Source organism: Rhagoletis zephyria, unplaced genomic scaffold (genome assembly GCF_001687245.7).
Source record: "Rhagoletis zephyria isolate East Lansing unplaced genomic scaffold, Rhagoletis_zephyria_1.1 Rzeph_scaffold_02621, whole genome shotgun sequence".
NCBI lineage: Eukaryota > Metazoa > Arthropoda > Insecta > Diptera > Tephritidae > Rhagoletis > Rhagoletis zephyria.
This window is the reverse complement of record NW_016159705.1, coordinates 1,132-13,247: the sequence shown is the minus strand read 5'-3', so window position 1 is coordinate 13,247 and position 12,116 is coordinate 1,132. Positions and strand designations below refer to the sequence as shown.

Sequence of the window (12,116 nt, the reverse complement as noted above, 5' to 3'; positions counted from 1 at the left end):
TCTTTATTCTACGCAACAACATGGCTGGGGATTTGCCGGAAGGAATGTGACGGCACCTTTTGCCTCTATTAATTTCCACTGAGGGGTGAGTATCGACTCCCCGAAAGTCGCCAGCTTTTGATACAAGTTTTTAATCCACTTTAAATACTTGGTCGTAATTCCGTTCTTGCGAGGGCTGATGAGTGTGGTTCGCTCCGTGTCCAATTCCAAAAAGAGAAATATATTTTTCTAGACTCGTGGTATGTGAGAACCGATTCTTGTATTGTATGTCAGTGTCGCGTTTTCCTAGTGGCCATGTCAATTCGTGTCTATACCGATATGATGGTTCGTGTCTTGAATAACTATTGGTTACGTACATTCATCTGGCAATCCCCTCGTTTTGAAGTTTAGCTTTGATAGTTTTGTTATGTTTACATTTCTTATAATCGTTATTATGTCTATTATTTGGGCAATAAAAAATAATAGATCATTATCCCCCTCTCATCTTCAGCGACACGTTAACGAAAAAAAATGTGGAGCGTTTAGTAGGGATATGAGAATTGTGGTTCGAATGCGATTCACGGGCTGTGGTTTGATCGACGTTAGACCTTACATCGAAATCGTTCTACATGATCTTCATCAACCCCATCCTGTCTCGTCCAGTTCGCCTTTAAGCGCATATGTATGTACAAATGTTCCGTCTTTCGTATTTAGTTTCAGTACGCATTATATAAGCTACGGTAGATGAAAGGCATTGGAAAATGATTTGGTTATGAATCCTTTCTTGTTTGCTTTGATCGATTTACTAGCAATGTACTGAGGATATAATATAACAAAACTATGGATATAACAAAACTAAACTTAATTAATTTATTCCAGCCGGCTACCCTGTAATNTAGAAGGTTGTTCTCGATTTTATATCTATCTAATGGTTGTTTTGAGGCCATGGCATGAATTTTGTTGTACCATTTATCGCACGTGTTTGGGTCAATGTTGATCACGGATGAGATTTGGATACGATTAACGTGAAAATTACTCGGAAGGTCAATTGGATTTCTACAAACGATGTTGAGAAGAGCAAAAGAACGAGATAAGGCTCAGGAAGTTCCAAATGTTTTCCTGGTTTATGAATAATTTTGAGATCGTATGGTGATAATCCGATCGCCCAACGACATAAACGGCCAGTTGGGTCTTTGAGAGTTTGTAGCCAGCGCAAAGCTGCATGGTCTGTTACCACAACCAATTGAGGACCCGCAAAATATGGACGGAACTTTTCGACCGCTAAGAGAACGGCTAGGCATTCCCGTTCAGCTGCTGTGTAATTTTGTTCGGCTTTCGGGAATTTCTTAGAAAAATACTGAACCACACGTTCATTCCCATCATGTTCTTGTACTAGAACAGCTCCCGCTGCGATAAGCGAGGCATCGGTATAAACCTTGAATGGTTTTGAATAATCGGCCATAGTCAGAACGGGAGTGGTAGTTAAACACTCTTTGAGTTTGAGAAAGGCTTGTTCAGCAGCGGTATTCCATTCAATGGGTCCTTTTCGGTTTCCTTTATACAATTCACAAAAGGGAGTTGTGATCTCCGAAAAATTTGGAATGAATTTACGGTACCAGCCTGCTGCACCAACGAACCGTCTGACTTCTTTAGCCGTTTTGGGTCGTGCAAATTCAACAATAGCTCGAATACGAGATGGATTCGCAGATAGACCCTCTTGAGACAATACGTAACCCAGGAATTCCAATCGTTTACAACAAAAATTCGATTTGGCTGTTGAAATGGTTAAACCGGCCCCAGCCAGACGTTTTGCAACAATAGCCAACATCTTAACGTGTTCTTCAAACGTCGAAGTGCAAATTATGAAATCATCGACATATGCGAATGCATGTGGATCCAAATCACGGAAAATTTTATCAATGAGAATTGCTAATGTAGCGGGTGAATTTCTGAACCCCATCGTCATGCGACGGAAAGCATAAAGTCTGTTACCGAATGCAAAAGCAGTTTTCAGTTGACTCGATTTTGCTAAAGGAATTTGAAAGAAAGCTTGAGACAGATCAATACTGGTTAGGTATTATGCTGATTTTAGTCGATTTGATTTGTATCCGTTATTGGATAGGCATTTGGAACGGTGATTTTATTAAATTCTCTTGCGTCCAAGCACACGCGACACGTTCCGTCTTTCTTCTTTATAGCCAGAATTGGTGACCGCCAAGGGCTTTCTTCGATGGTCATAATGATGTCACGACTACGCATTTTATCCAATTCGGTTTGAACTTGTTCAGCCACATATGGCGATACTGAATACTGGCGTTTCATGACGGATTTTGCATCACCCGTATTAATTACGTGTTCGATCTGGTTTGTGACATTTAAAGGACCAGACTCAGGAGTTGGATTAAAAAGTTTGAGAACGGCGTCCAACATTTGTGTTTGATCTGGGGTGAGATTATGTGGAAGGCTGACGCTATTTAGTTTTGGGGTATCTATGTCGCCCTCTAAACCGAGTGCGGAAGCGTCAATTAGCTCCAGATCGTTACTCAGAGAAGATACCTGAGCTTGTTCTATCCCACTCCATGGCGGCTGGTTACAAAAATGAATAAATTCATCCGCCGTAACCATTTCGACTTTAGCGGATGCAACTTCTTCAGTATCACCTTTGGCTGTATGTTTTAAAAATCGCTGAACTTTCTCTTGGTTCTGCACCAGTTCGAAAAAGAAGGCCTCAAGGAATGTCCAGCCCATAATTGGGTGTTTCAGTGAGATAGGCACTACCAGAGTTGGCACAAGTCGGGTAAGACTACCAACCGTATATAATACATTCACTTTACCAATGGCATTAAAAGAAATCGAATTATCGGCGAGACCAATGGATGTTTTGGTAGGTTGCAACTGTCCCCATTTGTACTTCTCATAAAATGTTTGTGAAATGACTATGACTTCGGCTCCACCATCGAGTACAACCGCATGAGACTGGTTGTTAATCATAACCGTGAGATAATCGCGATAATCGTTCGGCATATTATATGTCAAGCATTTTTCTGAGAAAGAAACAGAAGAAAACATCGCGGGGTCGTGGTGGGTTAACTTTGTGGTCTCCGTCTTGACTGTGATTAGGGACTGGAGCTGAAGTAGGTTTGGTAATTGGTGGTGTTCGTTTAGAAAATTGGCTTGATGGTTCTTTGCCATCCCTTTGAGTTGATTATACTCGTTAAGAATCAGATTTAAATTATTACTGGAATACGGTACTGAAGATTTGTCGATTTGTAGGGGGCTTCGGTCGAATGAGGATTGTTAGACACAGTGTATTTAGAAAAGGTTGTGGATTCTGAGTACGATGGACCACTATTCCCAATCGACTCCCTTACGCGTTTTTTGAGCACGGGCATTCGGTTGGGTTCGACACTTTTTGAAGTGATGGCCCCACACGAGACATTTAGCACATCGTACATTTTCGTCGCCCTCAACAGCGAGAAATGGATCGACGATAGTTCCTACTTTCGTATCATTCCCCTTTGGATTTTTGTCATTTTTATAATCCTCGACTAGTTTCGAATACCTACGTTTCTGAGATGCTTTAATTGGTTTCTTTTGCTTGTTCACGTATGCACATTCCCTGTCATCGGAGTCGGATCCAGGAAACGAAGCGGTATATTCCGAATGTGAAGACTCATCCGGCGAATCATGTATTGACGAAATTTNTGTCATCGGAGTCGGATCCAGGAAACGAAGCGGTATATTCCGAATGTGAAGACTCATCCGGTGAATCATTTATTGCCGAAATTTCTCGTGCCGCTGATCGCTGAACGAATGTGGTGCAATTCGCTGAGCGAACTCACGCAATTGCTCCAACGTGTGGACTTGTCGAGTGTGGACGAGTTCACGCAGATGATCGGATAAAGTACCAATGATGATATCGAGTGGTCCCGTTCATCAAGACTACAGGAATTACCCTGCAATTGGAATGTCAAGTCATTGATATATTTCAGCAGTGTTTGCGAACGTGGATCGAATGTAGTCTGTGCATATGTTTGTTGAGGAAACGAGCACGAAGTTTCGTGCAAAAATCTTAATAATCTCCGAAGTTTCTCAGTTCGATGAAGTACCATTGCCGAGCGGCCCCCGTGAGTGTGGGTACCAAACGCGTTACCAATTCATGGTCGAGTACTCCAATCTTATATCGAAATGAGCCAATAATAGCCAAATAATCTTCAACCGATAGAAATNAGTGGCTTGATTTGGTCGTGATTGCGGTGGACCGGATAGCGAATAATTCGGATATAAATGAGATGGTTGATTAATTGGTTCTTGGATATGAGACGTACTAACACCACGGTAGGTATTGATCGTTTGAGTTTGTAAGGTTGCAGGACCACCCAAAGAACCATGGGGAGGATCCACCGAGGGTGGTATCCAGGTATGATTCCAGGTCGTTGGCATGGTTTGGTTCATATCACGAACGTCAGGAATTTGTGTCTGCAACTGAATCCGATCACGGATCATTTGCTGTTGCATCTGTGTTTGGGCTCTCAGCAACTCAGACACCATTACAGACAGTTGGTGTAATGAGGGTTTTGGTTCCGTTCCGCCTGACACTGAATTGAGAACGGCTGGTTGAACATTTGCATTAACCGTACTGGTGGTCAGGGTATACCGTGATTCAGTTGCCCGAACCGAAGTCGGTATATTGTGGTTTGGATTCGAATCTGGTATGGGCAAGGGTAAACATGGAACATTATTTTTATGATGGAACATTATTTTGAGTTGAACTCATCGTTCCCCGTTCATTCTCAAAACCATGGAAGGTCGAGTTCAAACTTAATTGGGGATCGCACGTCGGGATTCCCGTATTCGGTGAAGACATCCGAAGCTCACGAATCTTCGACTGAAATTTTCCGATCAGATCTGCCTGGCGTGACGCCGACTCGGGTTTTAACTTCAACCGAGCGGTTCGATAACAATAATGTATCATTTGATGAAGACGACCCTGAGGTGTTAACACCTCATTCGCCTTCAGTTCCCGATATGCTCTCTCACATATTTCCAACTCATTCATTTGGTGTATGGCATGGGATTTTATCAACCCTGGTTGGCCAACGTAAGCAGATATTTTACCATTGAGGGCGGCTATTTCGGTGTCGGTCCATTGAACAGGCGCTGGATATAGGTTATATATCTCCCCTTCGATCTGTCGCTGTTCGTCTCTCAAATAAGTTGCATCGAGGATGGGAAATTATTCCATGTTCAAAGACTCAAATACCAAGTTATAAATTCAGATTATTAAAAAAATTCTACCAACGGTAGACGTAAGGTCCGTACTATTATGGTCTGGGTTATAAGATGGCGGTACTCGATTTAATATCAACACCGCATTTACTTCAATTTATTATTATTATTATTCTATGATTGGTTGTATATCTCATGTGATTTTCGGTCCAAAATCTTTTTTAGTATTATACCGAACGTGGGCTGAGAATGGCGTTTAACACACGAGCTCGAATCTTTTTATGGACCAAATTGTTTGCTCCCGGGATGCAGCGAAGGCCTTGAATACTTGGGAGTATTACCTGTATCTCCTTCGGTCCCTTCTGTCGCCAACAAGGTACGCAACAAAGATCAAGACTATCCACCCCCGAATTTACCGGAAGACCAAATCAGACTGAGAATATTCAACCAGTTTGAGAATGTTAAACGAGATTACTTTGATACGAGTTTCAAATTTTATTGGGAATGAATACCCAAAGAAATTACAAAAATAAAGAAAAATTAATAGTTTGGTTCACTTAATATTGACCGTGTTATCGGTTACGTTGCTTGAACTTATACCGAAAGACGAAAAGAAAAATGATCGGTTCAAAAGTTTTGACCGTCGAGTGTGGTGTTACTTGATTAAAAAATTCAATCAACTTGCTTTTCAGAATTGGCGAACTGAACTGAACGAGAATGGTTATTACTGCTGATNCTGAACTGAACGAGAATGGTTATGACTGCTGATCAATGGTGTTCGCATCGCAGATCGATCACCATTCACCCCCGCGGAATTAAATAATCAAAATATCCACAAAAATTTTGATTGAAAACGAGCTCCAATAAAAATCAATTAAATCATGCCGTGTGAAGACTGAGGACGATATTGATTTACAGTGATTATGAATTCAAAAGATAATTATTTGATTCAATCTCAATGATGATTTATAATAGCGAAATTTCTAAAAGAAAAAATTTATCAAAAACCTATTGAACTCGAATATGTTTGGTTCACCGACGTACAATTTTGTGACCAACAAAATGAGAAAAACGACTATAAGATTTTAATTTTTCCTTAAATCTAATTTTATGATGTATTAAATTGATTCGATGATGAAATTGCTATATTCCCTCAGCAGAGCACGCGGTTATTTTATGCCGGGCTTAAGTGTGGTTATGTTCAACAAAAACTTATTCTTTTTCACCCGTTTAGTTGGGCGCCAATGATTTGCTTGACCTTGGTTTGTCGGTCCAAACAGGAATATTTATTTACGGTTGATGGATAGCTCGTTTCCAATGGATGGTGGCAAGAAAGTGGCTGACTTACGTGTAATGATTTTTTATTAACGGCTTATGGTGACTCAATTGCTGTCAAATGAATAGTCCAGATTTCATGCTCACAACTTCTTTATTCTACGCAACAACATGGCACCTTTTGCCTCAATTAATTTCCACTGAGGGGTGAGTATCGACTCCCCGAATGTCGCCAGCTTTTAATACAAGTTTTTTATCCACTTTAATTACTTGGTTGTAATTCCGTTCTTGCGAGGGCTGATGAGTGTGGTTCGCTCCGTGTCCAATTCCAAAAAGGAAATCTATTTTTCTAGCCTCGTGATATGTGACCAACTATTCTTTTATCGTATCTCAGTGTGGGCGTTTTCATAGTGGCCATGTCAATTCGTGTCTATACCGATATGATGGTTCGTGTCTTGAATAACTATTGGTTACGTACATTCATCTGGCAATCCCCTCCATTTTGAAGTTTAGCTTTGACAGTTTTGTTATGTTTACATTTCTTATAATCGTTCTTATGTATATTATTTGGGCAATAAAAAATAATAGATCAATCTATTAATTTTATATAAAAAGAATAAATTGTATTCAGTGCATTTCGCAGTCTTACAGCCAATTTACACGATGACTTTTCACCCTGGGTGAGTGCGTGTCGAGCTTGTAGGCAAGAAGTGTAGGGAAGTCAGCAGGGTAGGCAAGCACGCATGGTGAGCGAGATCGAGGGGGTTTTTTTGACGTTTCGCTTTTATCGAGCTCACTTTTTTGTAGTTTTACTTTGAGTTCGCGATTCGCTCTGCTTTAAAAATGAGGACGAAAGAGTTGACCAAAGAAAATTTGACGTTGAAATGTCAAAAAAACGCAAGAAACGCCGCAAAGAAAAAGTCATCGTGTAAATGCACGAGGATGTTCGAAGACTTTTTTAAAAGGGAACGTGCAAAAAACGCAGGGTGAATAGTCTTCGTGTAAATTGGCTCTTATTTATAGATAATGAAAACAAAAACGCCTGGACTTACTCTTTGAAAACCTCGCGCAATATCCCTTTTGGCTGCCATTATTTGAGCCAATTTTTCGTATTGCCCGTATAACCGCTCGTGAAAACACAGAAATCGAGAAAATTCATTTATGATGACTTTTACAATCATGCACAGTAAATTTTACTTAATTTTTTTATAAAATCTTATTATTTAAATCCACGAAAATAACAAGCGAAACGTTCTCCGTCAACAAATTTGCAACTTAGAAATACGGAACTCCGATCGAAATGTAGAATAGGTATAATCGTAAATTTCGAAGATTGATCAAAAGGAAACGGAAAATTTCGATTCGAGTCGAAATGCAGAATAGGGCTGATTAAGTCACAGTGTAATACGGCTAAAAAAGAGTTAGTTTTGCAAGTAATAACACGANTAGGGCTGATTAAGTCACAGTGTAATACGGCTAAAAAAGAGTTAGTTTTGTGCATGGATTCTTCCGAAAAAATTGCAAGTAATAACACGTAGATTTTAGACAGTGGCGCTTCTTCACGAATGTGCAGTTATATAAAAAACTTTTTTCAGCAATTGAAAACAGCGAACAATTAGTGACTCTTGCGTCCGGCGATTTTTTTGTTGCTAAAGCGATGGGTACTATTAAAGTAAAATTTAATACTCGTGACATTGGCGCATATTCATAGTCATATTTAGTACTCAACTAAGTCGAAACTATTCTAAGTCACAACTAAAGCTATTCATAGTCGCCTTAGTTTCGACTTTTCTGGCTAAGTACCAACTTAAAATTTAGTTTCGGCTGCAGCTGCAACTAAGTCGTAACTAGGAAGAAGTATTTTATCAAATTAAGGGAAAACAGACGAAATATGTAAAAATTAAGTTGGTAGAGGGTGATTTTGATAATATTGAATAATCTCCAATTAAAATTTACAAAGATCGATCCATTTTAATCGGAAGATGAAATTAAATGCGTATTACAATTCGAATAAAGCTACATCACAATTTTATAATTGGAATAATTTAGATAAATTTTCAAATAATAAGTCAGTTTCACGCTAGTTCTTTTAAAGTAAATTTGTGCATAACATTTAGATATCTACTATTTGTATGTTTCACAGCATGCTTTCGATAAACATCGACTTCACATCACTGCGGTTGTTCTGGCTATTTCACACAATTAACAAGAAAATGATACCTTATTCTTTTGCATAATCATGCAATGAAAATAAAAATTACATAAACGGATGATCAAACTTGACATTATTTAATAAAAATGTAATTTTTCCAAAATATCGTAAAGAAAAATCGATACATTTTCACACTCGTTTTGCTATATCGTAAACTAAGTCGAAACTACTTAGTAGAAGTCTGAAATGCGACTATGAATAGAGGTAAATTTTAAGTTGGTACTTAAATTTAAGTTGCAACTTTGTTAGTTTCGACTTAGTTGCTGGACTATGAAAACGCGCCATTGTGTTGAAAGATGTACTATATGTGTCAAGCTTACGTGGGCCTTTTCTCTCAGTAAGCAAAATAATTGAGCGTGGTTATTTCGTACAATTTGATAAAAATAAGTCTACGGCGAAATCACAAGTAGACAGTGGTGTTTTTTATGTGCGATTTGATGAGAACGAAAGGTTGAATGCGATGGTGAATAATAAAAAAATCTGACATTGAAATTTGGCATGAGGTTTGGACATTTAAATGTTAAAGACATTTGCGATTTATCAAAGAAAAATATTGTTAACGGACTAGAAGTGATATTGCCTGAAGATTTTAGTTGTACTACGTGCGCAATGTGTAAAATTACTAAAAAGCCATGCTGTCATGCATTTACTCAACCGATGTTCTTCAGTTAGTACGTACTGACATTTGTGGCCCAATGAAAATAGCGCCTCAAAGTGGGTCGCGTTATTTCATTACCTTTATAGACGACTATTCAAGGTTTATTGTAATTCGGTTTTAAAAGAAAAATCGGAAGCATTTGAAGCATTTAAGAATTTTAAGAATGAGGCTGAAAAGCAACCGGGCCGTAAACTGAAATCTGTACGGAGCGACAATTGTCGCGAGTATATAAATGCACAATTCGAAAATTTGTTTAGGCAGCAGGGAATCCGGCATGAAACCACAGTTTGTTATACATCACATGGTGTATCTGAGAGAGTAAATCGTACTCTAGTGGAAATGTCGCGCTGTATTTTAGAAGCATCAAAAGTTTTACAAAGTTTATGGACCGAAGCGATAAATACTGCCACTTTTATTAGAAATCGACCTCCTACTAAATTAATAAAAGATAGCACACCTTATCAACGCGGGGTAGGAAGAAAGCCGTCCGTGTCGTATTTCAAGATTTTTGGTTGTGATGCTGTAGCACTAAATAAGCAAACAGATAGGTCAAAATTTCAACCAAAAGGTACAAAGGTGATTTTTGTGGGATATGCTGATTTGACGAAGGGTTATAGACTGTATAATCCAGCAAATAGAACAATCATGACATGCGCTTCCTAACAAAGCACATAGGTCCTAGAAGGTAAATTACTCAGAAATACATACTGATGATACCCGGCAATATCGACAGAATTCAAAAAATAAAAACCCTTACTACATACTTTTAAGTGGCTCATGATTCTAATCCCTATCACTTACTTCAGTAATCCATAATTTTTTAAGGAGTAGACAAGGATTAGAGACATGCAATACATGCATATGTATGTAAATGTATATTGTTTTAATAATACAATATAAGAAGTTTGTAAATATGAATGCTTATGATATGTTACACTAGTGAACAAACAATTTATGCATTAATTATTTTTGACCAGTGTAAATACATAGGCATACAAATTTACATTACTATATGCTTTATTATTATTTTCTTTACAGAACAATCTCAAACTTGGATTTTGACGATGATCAACCCTCATGCAGCAACTCCCCACAAATACCACACAGCAAAAGTGGCGAAATGATAGAGGAAATGGTCGAGTTTGTGGAAGAGGCGCCCATTACCGGTGCAATCACTCCAGCAGGAAGGAAGCGCAAGCGGGTAAAAGAATCGCACGAACGATTTGATCGTCTGTGTGGCAGTATTGAGGCCGTAATTGCGAGCAAAGCCCGCTACACCGATTCTGATAACAGCGCCTTCCTGCAAATGCTAGACGAGTGCCTGAAGAAAAAGCCCGATCACGTGCGTGAACGGCTAAAAATTGAATTGCTAACGCATGCATATAATGCAAACTAAAACTGATAATTTTTTCCTAATTTAATTAATTTTTTTATGAATTATGTTTAATTTTAGTATATCTTGACATATCGATGGTCCTTACTAATGTTAAGTGGCTCATGACTCAAATCCATGTCGAATCCATGTACTTACTTTAGAAATCCTTACTGCTTACCTTAGTAAGGATTGCAAATGGACAAGAGACAAGAGCCACTTAGCTGTAGCAACGCCTTTTTATTTTTTGTGTCGTTATTGCAGAGGACCATCGATATGTATGTATATGTACACATATATACACCTTCTTAAACGTTCATAATGTTTTTCATGTTAATTTTCTTTGTCAACTTTTTATAAAAAATAATTTCACACTACGACTGGAAATTCTTAGTTTTATACAAAGTTTGAAACTCAGCTTCTTGTCGTTTTTGTTGCGGTATGATCATTATTTTATAAAAAGTTAACGAGAAAAAATTAACATGAAAAACATTATTAACTTTTAAGTAAACTTTTTAGTAAAGTGTAAGTTTCAAGTCGATAGTTCATATTACTTCTAAGTATATTCCAAGTACATACCTGTATCTTTTCCCAGTTTGAAACGAGCATTTAATATTGATAATCTCAATACTAAAAGTGCATACTAATCACTGGGATAAGATACAGGTATGCACCTGCAATAAATGGTTAAATGTAATATGAACTTTCAGTTTTGTTGGCTTAGGCTACTTTAACGTATTGCACACACACAAATGCATACATATATACACATATATTGTATAAGGAAATATATACATATACAAACATGTAAATAATTAATCCCAATATGTACCTCAACATGTACCTAATAAATGAGAAAATGGACTGAATTATACATTTTAAAGTGTATCTTTTTTATTTAAAAACTTATGCGTAGTATAGTAGCTATACCAGGTGTGTAAATAACATATACATTGAAATGCAAGTATATTTGTACAGTGGCGCTACTTGTACACTTGTACAGTGGCCGATACTGTATCGTCTGCTGAGTGGAAGATCGACCTATCTCGGCAGCCAGTTCGAAAACGCCCTACATTTTGAAGTGAGATAGGGCGTTTTTGAAATGAATTCTGAAATAGGGCGTTCTTCAGCCAAATTCTGAAGTAGGGCGTTCTTGAAAAGTTTTTTTGAGATAGGGCGTTTTCGAACTGGCTGCCGAGATAGGTCGATCTTCCACTCAGCAGTCGGTATATAGTTGTTAATTAAGTACGAATGTATGTTTGTGTGGACATAAAACACAAGTGAACACATGTATGTAGTTGGTAATTAACTATAAATTATTTACCTTAATATGAGATGGGCCGGATCTAACATCGTCGCTGATATCCCAAATTCACTTTTTAATTGATTAT

The 12,116-nt window shown here is 38.1% G+C and overlaps 1 protein-coding gene across 1 annotated transcript; it reads left to right on the top strand.

Moving 5' to 3' along the window:
• The first annotated feature begins 8,966 nt into the window (after positions 1-8,966).
• LOC108367288 (uncharacterized) lies at positions 8,967-11,719 on the top strand. The gene is made up of 2 exons (XM_017621876.1): positions 8,967-9,032; positions 10,392-11,719. The coding sequence occupies exons 1-2, from the start codon at positions 8,992-8,994 to the stop codon at positions 10,747-10,749; spliced, it is 399 nt and encodes a 132-aa protein (XP_017477365.1). The 5' UTR covers positions 8,967-8,991; the 3' UTR covers positions 10,750-11,719.
• Positions 11,720-12,116: the final 397 nt, after the last annotated feature.